This window comes from Schistocerca americana, chromosome 3 (genome assembly GCF_021461395.2).
Source record: "Schistocerca americana isolate TAMUIC-IGC-003095 chromosome 3, iqSchAmer2.1, whole genome shotgun sequence".
Taxonomy (NCBI): Eukaryota; Metazoa; Arthropoda; class Insecta; order Orthoptera; family Acrididae; genus Schistocerca; species Schistocerca americana.
Window position 1 is genome coordinate 356,958,320 of NC_060121.1, and position 14,909 is coordinate 356,973,228.

Genomic DNA, 14,909 nt, shown 5'->3' on the forward strand with positions numbered 1-14,909 from the left:
ATGGGGGCGGTGGGCAGCTGTCCCATCTGTAACTCAGCGGAGCGCACATCCTCACATTAACAAAGTTGGTATGGTCTCCCTCCTCACGAAACGAGGTCCAGCGTCGCGAAAGTCAGGATACCAACGGGAACGTCTTGGGTTTAGTTTTTTATTGAAACACATTACCTGAAGCTTCATCTTTGTACACGTATGTCATATACAGGCTGTATCGGGTGTAAGAGTAGATAGTTTTATTGGCGACTGAGGAAGGTGCACTGAAGAAAATTGCATCATTAGTTACGTCAGTTGAAGTCTAATAATTATAGCTATTAGAGGTTGTATGTTTTTAGTTTGGGTAGTATCTCCATGTGACAAGAACAATGCTTGTTTTCCCTTGGCAGCAGGTCAGGTGCTGAAGCGTGAACAAATGGATGGAAGACAGCTAGTCTGTACTGCCAAGCGTCGCTACTTCGAGGCCCAGACACGCCCAGGTACGGCCATACAAAAAGCATCAGGTCGTAAAGGTCACGACTTGTTTGTGGGAAGACTGTTTGGCACAGAGAAGAAACAAACAGTGTACGTATTAAGGTATCACATATAAAAGAATCTGCACTTATACCTGTTACACATATAGGTATGACTTTTTGCTGTTATATACTGTACAATTCCAGAGAGGCTGGTACACTTGTCTGTGGTATTCAGCTGTGTGGCATTATCTTAGGTTCCAAAGCACATTGGCAAAATTATTGCCTCACAGCATAGCTCATTGTCTCAACTTTGAAGATACAGTGAACAGCACAAATAAGAGACAAACTGTACTTCTTACTTTTAAAGTATTCCAAGTCAGCTAAATACAGGAAAGATATACCAGAATGTCGTTATGCATCAATCCGTTCTCATCCCCAAAGCCATCCTAAGAGATAGTAACGGTATTTTGATCCCTTAGTATTTTTATACAAAATATGAGTTGTGTGTGAACCACATTTGATTGAAATTGCCTTAGGAGTCTCTGAACTACAGTTTTATTCACTTCTGTTCACCCCCATCCTCAGATGGAGAGCTGCTAAGGGGGTGTTAATATCGAAGTAGCTTTTTTTCCAGGTTGCAAGTGATACGTCTTCCCAGTTTAGTAGATAATGCTGCAGGCGTTACAGAGATTGGCTGATATACGGGTATCTTTGCAGCCAAATAACCCAGCCTCCCATACCCGCCCCATTCCGACCCCCCCTCTCCCCCCCCCCCCCTCACACACACCTTGGACCGAAACGTCACCACTGAGCCTAGTGACCCCAAAGAACTATGGACTCTATACTAATTTCCGGAGTTAGCGAATATTTGTGCATGTCACAGCTTCTCATCGCCACACCCACCCAAGGGGTCGTAGGTAGGAGAGTATTTTTATACAAATAATACAAATAATGAGTCGTGGATATACGAAAGTTTGTTGAAATTACTCCAGATACAGTGCTTCTTCCCAGATAATAAATGATACGTGTACCAAGTTCAACTGAAAGCGATCCATTGGTTCAGGAGCAGATGTAAAACAAGTACTCACGCACACGCAAGCAAGCAAGCGCCCACACACACACACACACACACACACACACACACACACACATAGCAATAGGTACACCTGTCTAATATTGTGTAGGACCCCCGCGAGCACTCAGAAGTGACGCAACACCACGTGGCATGGACTCGACTAATGTCTAAGTAGTGCTGGAGGGGAAAGTGACATCATGAATACTGCAGGGCTTTCCATAAATCCGTAAGAGTACGAAGGGGTGGAGGTCTCATCTGAACAGCACGTTGCAAGGCATCCCAGATACGCTCAAAAATGTTCGTGGCTTGGGGGTTTGGTGGCCACTGTTTAAAGTCATAAGAGTGGTCCTAGAGTCACTGTGTAGCAATTCTGGATGTGTTCGGTGTCATATTGTCCTGCTGGAATTTCCCAAGCCCGTCGGAATGCACAATGGACATGAATGGATGCAGGTGATCAGACAGGATGCTTACATACATGTCACCTGTCAGAGTCGTATCAAGACGTATCAGGGATTCCATATCGCTCCACCTACATACGCCCCAAACTATTACAGACGTCTACCAGCTTGAACAGTCCCGTGCTGACACGCAGGGTCCATGGATTCATGAGGTTGTCTCCGTAACTGTACACGTCCATCCACTCGAAACAATTTGAAACGAGGCTCGTCCGACCAGACCACATGTTTCCAGTCATCCCAACAGTCCAATGTCAGTACTGACAGGCCCAGGAGAGGCGTAAATCTTTGTGTCGTGCCGTCATCAAGGGTATACGAGTAGGCCTTCGGCTCCGAAAGCCCATGTCGATGATGTTTCGTTCAACGTTTTGAACGTTGACACTTGTTGATAGCCCAGCATTGAAATCTGCAACAACTTGAGGAAGGGTTGCACTTCTGTCACGTTGAACGATTCTCTTTATTCGTCGTTGGTCCCGTTCCTGCAGGACCTTTTTCCGGCTGCAGCGATGTGGGAGATTTGATGTTTTATCGGATTCCTGATATTCACGGTACACGCGTGAAATGGTCATACGGGAAAATCACAACTTCATCCTACCACGCAGATGCAGTGTCCCATCGCTTGTGCACCGACGTTCAAACTCACTTAAATCTTGATAACCTGTCAGTATTGCAGCAGTAACCGGTCTGACAACTGCGCCAGATACTTGTTGTCTTACACAGGCATTTACGTATCTCTGTGTTTGGATACGCATGCCTATACCAGTTTCTTCGGTGCTAAGTGATTTTAACACTGGCAACTTGTTTTGAATGTTAAAAAACCTTGTATTCTGTTCTTCACAAAATGTAAAAAGGTAATATATTGATGAGTCAGAATTGGAATCACTCACATCAAAAAAATTAAATAGTGTCATACAAATCAGGTATTAGGGGAGGTTCTGCATTATACAATTTATTTCTACAGTATCAGTTGCAAAGTGTCACAATAGATAACTAGTTTCGACCACTTGAAGATAATCTTCAGATCTGATAAATCACGCTAGTTAAAAGTTAACTTTTGTTGGCTGCTATAGCGCTGTTCCCCTCAACTTACAGCTCGCGGCAGTCTCTCCACGATTACGAAGCACATAGGCATTCAGGCTGTCATTCTTCATACGCTCCTTATGTGATTGGAACGGGCAGAAAAACTAATACGAGTCACTGTGGGAAACGACAAGAGCATATTTTACCTTTTTCTTAAAAAAGACACGGAGTACCAATCTTTTTAATTTATTTCGTAAGAGTCTCTAATACATCAACACACCTAGGCATTTCTATTGAGTACTGGTTATTTTCTCCCTTTAACTGAACTAAAATACTAGTGAACCATTTTTATGGGATGATTTTAAGCAAAGAACTGCTACTTCACTTCGATCTGTGCTGCGTTGTTCGATAATGAGTTAAAGAGATTAAAGCAATTTCGGTTAAGAGCTTTGTGAAAATATCGTCTTATAACACGTCCATAATATATGCACGACAGGGAACGTTCCATACTAGCCCTCCGTGCACACTTTCATTAAGGAAGCTTGTAGTCGCCTCGTTAAAGGTGGGCTCTATGGCCTACGTAATTGGAAAATAACATGTACGACACATGTTACAGTTAGTGCTGAACTGCACACGTTATAACATTCTACATAATTTGCAAACCCAGACCGCGATTTTGATGCGTCATTGCCAACTTCGTGGATACAGTTGAAATTTTTTGATGTAAACAAGCATGCGCACGCGGCTACTTTGAGGTCTACAGGATCAAAACATTCGATACCGGAAACTTCTTCATTCAAACGCAGAATAATAAAAAGTCTGAAGCTCTTACCTGCATAGTGAAAAATTCTAATGGCGCTGTAATTAAGAAACGGATTATACAAATCTACTTTGAATAAATTGGGAAATGAACAAATACCACGTGAAGAATAAAGAGAAATTTTAGTTCTCAAGTATTATAAACAGCAGCAATTCAGGAAATTCCGTTCTTGTGAAACGCAATTGGCTCTTTATTGACACGCCTTCGGGTTAAGGACTGCTATCTACAGGGGGCTCGGGTTGAGTCTATATTTCTACGTTTCCAGAAGACGTTTGACACTTTCTCACAAGCAGCTTCTGTTATAATTGTATTATTACGGAGCATCTCAGTTGTGCGACTGGATTCGTGGTTTCTTGTCGGAAAGGTCGCAGATCAGCCTAACTGAAAGGAAGTTGTCTAGTGAAACCTAAATGATATATAGGGTTACCCAAGCAAGTTTTATAGGCACTCTGTTCTTAATCTGTATAACAATTTCAGGAGACAATCTGAGTAACCCTCTTAGACTGTTTTCAGATGATTCAATGGTTTAGTGTCTTGTAAAATCATCAACAGAGGAAAACAAAACGAACAGCAAGATAATTCAGTCAAGATATCTGTTCGGTAACACCTCCTAAACAGTAAAAAGTGTGACGCCCCCCCACAGAGTACCGAATCACTTTGATTCGAAAGTTGTCGATTCATCTAAACAAGCAAGGATTACATTTACGAACTACTTAAAGTGGAGTTATCGCAAAGAAAGTGTTGTGGGGAAGGCGAACCAAAGACTTCGTTTCATTGGCAGAACACTTCGAAGATGCAACAAGTCTGGTAATGAGACTCCAACACTGCACTTGTCAGTCCTCTTCTGGGATCCTTGCTAGATAACAGAGGACACTGAAAAAGCTAAGAAAACGAACAGCCCGTTTCTTACTGTCGAAAAATGCGGGAGAGAATGTCACGGATGTAACACACGAGCTGGGTTGCGACTCATTAAAACACAGGCGGTTTATGTTGCGGCGAGATCTTTTCACGATACTTCTATCACCAACTACCTCCTCTGAATGTGAAAATATTTGTTGACTCCCACATACATACGGAGAAATGGCCGTCGCAATGCACTGGGAGAAACCAGAGCTCGCACGGAAAGATTTAGGCGTACTTTATTCCCACTTGTTATTCGAGAGTAGAGCGGTGGAGAAATAGTCCACGAACTCTGTGCAAAACGGGTGTGTATCATAGAGTAGCCGTGCAGTCGTATATGTAGTTCGCTTATTTCTTTTTTATTATTTTTTCAAGAAAACATTCATGCTTATAACTCAGAACAACGATCTGCAAGTTAAATAATCGCATCAGCGAATAATAAAGCTAACTGGAACTGGAGCTGTTTGTAACACAAAAAATGTATACCACAGTTCTCGTGCGAGATTCCTCTTAAATATAGTGGCATCGTCTACAAAAGTCCGACGTTTCTGTTATTAGTATGAGCCAGCTCATTAATACATGCTATCTAATGAAAAGTGTCCAGACAAATACTAGTGGACATTAATATGAGTTGTTAACACCCTGCGCCTACATGTTACAATATGTACAAGTACCAAGGGGGAACCATGAGAGTGGAAGACCAAGAAGACCAAGAACGAATATGGATTGAGAGTAAATCGAAGAAAGGTGAAAGTAATGAGAAGTAGTATAAATGAGGACGGCAAGAAAGTTAACGTCGTCGATATTGGAGATCAAGAAGCAGACCAAATTATGGGTTTGTGATACCTCTGCAGCAAAATAACCCATGATGGACGGAACAAGGATAACTTAATAAGCTTACTGGCACTGGAAAGAAGGATGTTTCTGGCCAAGACAAGTCTACTAGAATAAAATACAGGTTTACTTTGAGGAAGAAATTTCTGATAATGTACCTTTGTAGCACTGCTAAGTATGGTAGTGAAAAGTGAACTGTCACGAAACCGGAACAGAAGAGGATCGTGAGATGTGGTGCTGCAGAAAAATGTTGAAAATAAGATTGACTGGTTATTTAAGAAATAAACAAGTTCCCCGCAGAACCAGTATATGGAAAACAATGACAAGAAGAAGGGCAATGATAGAACATCTGTTAAGAAATCAGTGTTTGAATTACATAGTAATAGAAGGAGCTTCCAGAGGGCAAATGCTATACAGGGATACACAGATTGGAATGCATTCAGAAAATAAGAGAGGACGTAGGCTGCAGTTACTTCACTACTGGCTATTAAAATCGCTACACCAATAATAAATGCAGATGATAAACGGATATTCATTGGACAAATATATTATACTAGAACTGATATGTGATTACATTTTCAGGCAATTAGAGTGCATAGATCTTTTGAAATCAGTACAGAGAACAACCACCTCTGGCCGTAGTAACGGCCTTGATTCGCCTGGACATTGAGTCAAACTGAGCTTGGAAGGCGTCTACAGGTACAGCTGCGCATGCAGCTTCAACACGATACCACAGTTCATCAAGAGTAATGACTGGCGTATTGTGACGCGCCCGTTGCTCGGCCACCATTGACCAGACGTTTTCAATTGGTGAGAGAGCTGGAGAATGTGCTGGCCAGGGCAGCAGTCGAACATTTTCTGTATCCGGAAAGGCCCGTACAGGATCTGCAACATGCAGTCGCGCTTTATCCTGCTGAAATGTAGGGTTTCGCAGGGATCGAATAAAGGGTAGAGCCACGGGTCGTAACACATCTGAAATGTCACGTCCACTGTTCAAAGTGCCGTCAATGCGAGCAAGAGGTGACCGAGACGTGTAACGAATGGCACCCCATATCATCACGCCGCGTGATACGCCAGTATGGCGATGATGAATACACGCTTCCAATGTGCGTTCACCACGATGTCGCAAAAGACGGATGCGACCATCATGATGCTGGAAACAGAACCTGGGTTCATCCAAAAAATGACGTTTTCCCATTCGTGCACCCAGGTTCTTCGTTGAGTACACCATCGCAGGCGCTCCTGACTGTGATGCAGCGTCAGGGGTAACCGCAGCCATGGTCTCCGAGCTGATAGTCCATGCTACTGCAAACGTCGTCGAACTGTTCGTGCAGATGGTTGTTGTCTTGCAAACGTCCTCATCTGGTGACTCAGGGATCGAGACGTGGCTGCACGATCCGTGACAGCCATAAGGATAAGATGCCTGTCATCTCGACTGCTAGTGATACGAGGCCGATGGGATCTAGCACGGCGTTCGGTATTACCCTCCTGAACCCACCGATTCCATATTCTGCTAACAGTCATTGGATCTCTACAAACGCGAGCAGCAATGTCGCGATACAATAAACCGCAATCGCGATAGGCTACAATCCGACCTTTATCAAAGTCGGAAACGTGATGGTACGCATTTCTCCTCCTTACACGAGGCATCACAACAACGTTTCACCAGGCAACGCCGATCAACTACTGTTTGTTAGTTAGGCATGGTCAGGCAGATATCCTGAAACCAGATACTGGATATAAGGCGTACCCAGGAGCAGACAAAGACTCAGATCGCAATTTCGTAGCGTTGAAGTCTAGGCTGACGTTCAAGAGACTAGCTACTAAGAATGTTTCCGCGAATAAATTTGATACGGAAGTACGAAGTAATGAAGAGATGCGCTTGAAGTTCTCTAAAGCTATAGGTACAGCAATAAGGAATAGCTCTGTAGGCAGTACAGTTCAAGAGGAATGGACATCTCTAAAATGGGTAATCTCAGAAGATGGAAAGAATAACGTAAGTTCAAAGGAGGTAACCGCTAAGAAACCATAGGTAATAGAAGAAATATTTCAGTTGCTCGATGAAGGAAGAAATTATAAAAATGTTCAGGGTAATTTAGGAATACAGAAATACAAGCCAATAAAGAATGAAAGCCGGCCACTCTGGTCGAGCGGTCATATGCGCTTCAGTCTGGAACCGCGCGACCGCTACGGTCGCACGTTCGAATCCTGCCTCGGGCATGGATGTGTATGATGTCCTTTAGTTAGTTAGGTTTAAGTAGTTCTAAGTTCTGGGAGACTGATGTTAAGTCCCATGGTGCTCAGAGCCATTTGAACCATTTTTGAAGAGTGAAATAAATAGGAAGTGCAGGGAAGCTAAGACGAAATGACTGCATGAAAAATGAGAAGAAATTGAAGAAGAAACGACAGCTGGAAGAACTGAATCAGCATGTAGGAAAGTGAACATGACATTCGGTGAAACTGAAAGCAAAGGTGGTAACAAGAATGCAACGGGAATTCCACTGTCAAATGTAGAGGAGAGAGCGGATAGATGGAAAGAGTACATTGAAGGCCTCTATGAGGAAGAAGATTTGTCTGGTGTGATAAAAGAAGAAACAGCAGTCCATTTAGAAGAGATAGGGGATCCAGAAATGGAATCATCATTTAAAAGAGCTTTGGAGGACTAAAGATCAAATAATGCGGAAGAGATAGATAACATTACACCAGAATTTCTTAAATCATTTGGGGAAGTAGCAACAAAACGACTATTCGCTTTGGTGCGTAGAATGTATGAGTCTGGTGGCATACCATCTGACTTTAGGAAAAATATCATCCACACACTTCCGAAGACTACAAGGGCGGACAAATGCGAAACTTATCGCACAATCACCTTAACTGCTCGTGCATCCAAGTTGCTGACAAGAATAATATACAGAAGAATGGAAAAGAAAATGGAGAATATGCTAGAAGACGACCAGTTTGGCTTCAGGAAGGCAATTCTGATGTAGTGGTTGATAATGGAAGCAAGACTAAAAATATCAAGACATGTTCATAGGATTTGTCGATCTGGACAAAGCGTTCGACAATGTAAAATGGTGCAACATGTTAGAAATTCTGAGAAAAATAGGTGTAAGGTATAGGGAGAAACGGGTAATATACAATATGTACAAGAGCCAAGAGGGAATAATAAGAGTGGACGACCTAGAACGAAGCGCTCGGATTCAAAAAATGTTCAAATGTGTGTGAAATCTTATGGGACTTAACTGCTAAGGTCATCAGTCCCTAAGCTTACACACTACTTAACCTAAATTATCCTAAGGACAAAGACGCACACCCATGCCCGAGGTAGGACTCGAACCTCCGCCGGGAGCGCTCGGATTAAAAATGGTGTAAGATATGCGTGTGTAAGAGATGCATGTAGTGTTTCCGTCCTACTGTTCAATCTGTACAGCGAAGAAGCAATGAGGGAAATTAATGCAAGGATCAGGAGTGGACTTAAAATTCAAGCTGTAAGGGTATCAATGATACGATTCTCTGATTACATTGCTATCCTGGGAGAAACTGAAGAAGAATTACATGATATGCTGAATGGAATGAACGATCTACTAACTACAGAATATGGACTCAGTAAATCGAAGAAAGCCGAGAGTGATGAGAAGTAGCAGAAATGAGAATAGCGAGAAATTTAACATCAGAATTGATGGTCATGAAGTAGATGAAGTTAAGGAATTCTGCCATGTAGGCAACAAAATAACCAATGACGGATGGAGCAAATAGGACATCAAATACAGGCTAGCCTTGGCAAATAGGTCATTCCTGACGAAGAGAAGTATAGGGCTTAATTTGAGGAAAAATTTTCTGAGAATGTACGTCTGGAGCACAGTGTTGTATGGCAGTGAACATGGACTGTGGGAAAACCGGAAGAATAGAGAATCGAAGCATTTGAGATATGGTGCTACAGGCGAATGTTGAAAATTGGGTGGACTGATAAGATGAGGAATGAGGAGGTTCTGTGCAGAATCGGAGAGGAAAGGAATATGTGGAAAACACTGTGAAGGAGAAGAGACAGGATAATAGGACATCTGTTTAGACAACTGGGAATGACTTCTATGGCACTAGAGGCAGCTGTAGAGGGCAGAAACAGTAGAGGAAGACAGAGATGGGAATACATCCAGTAAGTAATTAAGGATATAGGTTGCAAGTGCTACTCTGAGATGAAGAGGTTGGCACAGAGAAGAATTCGTGAAGGGCCATATCAAACCACTATGAAGACTTACGACCCTCCCCTCCCCACCCCACCTCCCAAAGAAAAAGAAGTGCAGCAACTGGACAGGGCATGGACTCAGTAAGTCGTTGGAAGTCCCCAGGAGAAATACTGAGCCACACTGCATCTATAACCTTCCATAATTGCGGAAGTGTTGCCGGTGCCAGATTTTGTGCACGAACTGACATCTCGATTATGTTCCACAGATGGTTGATGGGATTTATGTCACTCATGGGCGGCTAACTCATTCTTTCGAACTGTCCAGAATGTTCTTCAAACGAATCGCCAACAATTCCGGTCGGGTGACTTGGCTCACTTTCATAAAAATTCCATCGTTGTTTGGGAACATGAAGTCCACAAATGGCTGAAAATGGCCTCCAACTAGGCGAACATAACCAATTCCAGTCTATGATGGATTCAGTTGGAGCCACCACCAGCTTGCACAGTTCCTAGTTGACAAATTCGGTCAGTGGCTTCCTGAGGTCTGCGACAAAATGGTTCAAATGGCTCTGACCACTATGCTGCTGAGAACTTAGAACTAATTAAACCTAACTAACCTAAGGACATCACACACATCCATGCCCGAGGCAGGATTCGAACCTGTGACCGTAGCGGTCGCTCGGCTCCAGACTGTAGCGCCCAGAACCGCACGGCCACCCCGGCCGGTGGTCTGCGACACACTCGAAACATAACATGAGCTCTTACCAGCTGAAATCGTGACTCCTCTGACCAGGACAGGATTTTCCAGTTGTCTAGGATCCAACCGATATGGTCACGAGCCCAGGACAGGCGCCGCAGGTAATCTCTTGCTACGGCCTGGAACCACGCGACCGCTACGGTCGCAGGTTCGAATCCTGTCTCGGGCATGGATGTGTGTGATGTCCTTAGGTTAGTTAGGTTTAAGTAGTTCTATGTTAGCCGGCCGGAGTGGCCGTGCGGTTCTAGGCGCTACAGTCTGGAGGCGAGCGACCGCTCCGGTCGCAGGTTCGAATCCTGCCTCGGGCATGTATGTGTGTGATGTCCTTAGGTTAGTTAGGTTTAATTAGTTCTAAGTTCTAGGCGACTGATGACCTCAGAAGTTAAGTCGCATAGTGCTAAGAGCCATTTTGAAGTTCTATGTTCTATGGGACTGATGACCTCATAAGTTAAGTCCCATAGTGCTCACAACCATTTGAACCAAAATCTCGTGCTGTTGAGAAAGGCACCTGCGTCGGTCGTGTACTGTCATAGTCCAATAACGCCAAATTTCACCCCATTGACGGAACGAATACGTTCGTCGCACGTCCCTCATTTATTTCTTCGGTTGTTTCAGGCATGTTTGCTTGTCTGTAAGCACTGACGCCGCTGCTCGCGGCCGTTAAGTCAAGGCTGTCGACCACTACCATGTCCATGATAGGACAATGTCTGAAATTTGATATTCTGGGATCGCTCTTGACATTGTGAATATAGGAATACTGTATTACCTAACATTTTCCGAAGTGGAATGTCGCATGCGTCTAGTTCCAACTACCAACCAGCGTTCGAAGTCTGTTGATTCCCGTCGTGCGGCCAAAATCAGTCGGAAACAAATGACAGCTTCACGAAGGCACTGTCCTTTCGGTCCTTGGGTACGCAATACTAACGCCACCTTCATATGTGCATGTTGCGTGACTTTAGGTACCACGGGGTTTATGGGCATGTACGTGTGTAGGTACAGATGCATGCGATCAGACATCTCTACGCCAGTTCCGAAGGCTGAAATGTTGGTTTAGAGCTTTCTCAGAAGCAGCATGGAAGTGTTTCTGGACAGTTGGAGAATGCAGCGCTGTCTGCGTCACGCGACGTTACGTGGTGCAGGAGGCGGCTTGGGCGGGGGTAGCAGCCGGGGGCGTAGTCGCCCCACCGACCACAGCGCGGCTTACCGGCGCCTCTCTCATCTCCGGGACGCCTGGGGGCGGCGGCATCGCCGGCGGCGGCGCGTCCGGACGCACCCTCCACCTGCCTGCGTGCAGCGGCGCCGACACAAAGGCCGCGGCCGCCGTCGCCTCCACTGGGGAGAGCTAAGGAGGAGGAAGTGCCGGATGCAAGAGCTACGAAGAAGCAAGTAAAGCCATGCATTCGTAGAAAAGGGCAAGAAGTCGAAGACAGGGCAGAAACAGAGATGAGAACCTAACAGTTCGTCTACTAACTGCTGTCAGCGACTCGAAGGAGAGGGAGAGTGAGAGGGAGAGGGAAAGGGAGAGGACGAGGAAGAGGGAAAGGGAGAGGTAGAGGTAGGTAGGTAGAGAGAGAGAGAGAGAGAGAGAGAGAGAGAGAGAGAACACCGCAACAGACCACAGACACACCCTCCTCCGGCACGGCACATCATGGGGCGTGATTCTGTCTCAGGAGCAGGATAAAGCTGGCCGCACATCAACGACCAGCGAGTGGCGTACGGCGTCTATACACTTACAATATACACGCCGACTGCTCACCTCTGACGACCTGTGATGCAAGCTTGAACTATGTGTTGTAACGCCGTCGGTAAAGTTTGGGCGTTACTGAATTAAAGCAGCTAAATTGTAGCCGTAAGTGCAGCCACAAAGGCGTTGACATGTAATTTCAAAAGCGAGCCTGTTTGTACTGCAGGGCGACCGGATTAAGCCGCGCAATCAGGATGACATTGCAGAAAGGTAATGCAACGACGGGCTGGCCTGCGGCATATTTCCACACCTTTCGGACACAGAGGAGTTATCTGTACATGCCTGGGAGCAGTGTAACGGCACTACAAGGGTGCTATTAATTTCTATAAATACCCTCTCTTTCTAGCCCCACGCACTTAAACGACACAGAAGGGAGCCATCTCATGGCGCCAACGCATCACTTAACTTCTGCCTCGGTGGGGCTACTACACTACTGGCCATTAAAACATGTACACCAAGAAGAAATGCAGATGATACACGGGTATTCACTGGACAAATATATTATATTAGAACTGACATGTGATTACATTTTCACGCAGTTTGAGTGCATGGATCCTGAGAAATCAGTACCCAGAACAACCAACTCTGGCCGTAATAACGCCCTTGATACGCCTGGGCATTGAGTCAAACGGAGCTTGGTAGGCGTGTACAGGTACAGCTGCCCATGCAGCTTCAACACGATACCACGGTTCATCAAGAGTAGTGACTGGCGTATTGTGACGAGCCAGTTGCTCGGCCACCATTGATCATACTTTTCAACCGGTGAGATATCTGGTGAATGTGCTGCCCAGGGCAGCGGTCGAACATTTTCTGTATCCAGAAAGGCCCGTACAGGACCTGCAACATGCGGTCGTGCATTATCCTGCTGAAATGTAGGGTTTCGCAGTGATCGAATGAAGAGTAGAGCCACGGGTCCTAACACATTTGAAATGTGACGTCCACTGTTCTAAGTGCCGTCAATGCGAACAAGAAGTGATCATGACGTGGAACCAATGGCTCCCCATACCATCACGCTGGGTGATGCGCTTCCAATGTTCGTTCACAGCGATGTCGCCAAACACGGATGCGACCATCATGATGCTGTAAACAGATCCTGGATTCATCCGAAAAAAATGACGTTTTGCGATTAGTGCAACCAGGTTTGTCGTTGAGTACACCATCGCAGGTGCTCCTGTCTGTGATGCAGCGTCAAGGGTAACCGCAGCCATGGTCTCCGAGCTGATAGTCCATGTTGCTGCTAACGTCGTCGAACTGTTCGTGCAGATGGTTGTTGTCTCGCAAACGTCCCCATTTGTTGACTCAGGGATCGAGACGTGGCTGCACGATCCGTTACAGCCTTGCGGATAAGATGCCTGTCATCTCGACTGCTAGTGATTCGAGGCCGTTGGGATCCAGCACGGCGTTCCGTATTACCCTCCTGAACCCACTGATTCCATATTCTGCTAACAGTCATTGGATCTCGTACAACGCGAGCAGCAGTGTCGCGATACGATAAACCGCAATCGCGATAGGCTACAATCCGACCTTTATCAAAGTTGGAAACGTGATGGTACGCATTTCTCCTCCTTACACGAGGCACCACAACAACGTTTCACCAGGCAACGCCGGTCAACTGCTGTTTGTGTATGAGAAATCGGTTAGAAACTTTCCTCATGTCAGCACGTTGTAGGTGTCACCACTGGCGCCAACCGTTTGTGAATGCTGTGAAAAGCTAATCATTTGCACATCACAGCATCTTCTTCCTGCCGGTGAAAGTTCGCGTCTGTAGCACGTCATGTTCGCCGTGTAGCAATATTAATGGCCAGTAGTGTATTCACATACAGGGCGGTACTTCCCAACGTCATCCGCAACACTGGTGGACCATGCGCCTGGAGAGGGTGAATCGAGGGGCGTCGCTCCACTATAGTGAATAAAGTATCTCTTGTCGCAGTGGAATTTTCCTAGTCACCCCTATCCAAGACTACCGCCTCCACAACTCTCCTCTACACCACAGTGGCCGCACTCACCTCGGGTGCTATATTGTCGATATCTATGGTAACTCGCGAATGTCATCGTGCAAGCAATTAAAATTTGTAGAAGTTAGCTAAAAGTATAAAGTAACCATGCACACAAAATCCAGGGAATGTAGCAGTAGGGTTTTTGTCATGGCTTGAAACAGCTGCAATCGTTCAGTCATAAGTGTGGGTACTTTGGTTATTCTGAGAGATGTCTGATCAGAACTACTAAATAAGAAACAATAATTCAGTTAATTACAATAATCTTAAATAGATTTACTTAACTGTTATTTGCCAAGGGAGTGCGTCGAATATTTGCAACTGTCTTTGAAGAGTAAAGCGTCGCTTGACGCACAGAATTACAAACTCTTCTCTTGAAATACGACTTCAACGTTTACAGAAGTACAGTTCCATCTGAGACTTGAATAGTACTTTTCTCCTAACTAAATGATTTTGAGTGCTTCGCAGCAGGTCGAACTGGCGCAGATAGCGTCTGTGCTCGACTCTCTATATCAATCTCCGACCGCAGGTGCTGCGGTGATGAGTGAGAGGGCCGACTTAAGGGACCCTCGCCTTCGGCATCGCGGATTTCAGCGACACACTGCTAGTGCCTGTGGTGTCGACGCGCGTTGCCGACTTTGGTGTGGCACCATGGTATTTAGACGATGGAAAAACTGGTAG

At 45.2% G+C, this 14,909-nt stretch overlaps 1 protein-coding gene across 1 annotated transcript in view; it reads right to left on the minus strand.

Annotated features, from left to right (window-relative positions):
• LOC124606080 (basic proline-rich protein-like) overlaps positions 1–14,909 on the minus strand; it is a 145,050-nt gene that overhangs the window by 41,903 nt on the left and 88,238 nt on the right. The window contains exon 3 of the mRNA XM_047138045.1: positions 11,695–11,832. Coding sequence (XP_046994001.1) covers positions 11,695–11,832 — 138 coding nt within the window. The remainder of the gene's footprint in view (positions 1–11,694; positions 11,833–14,909) is intronic.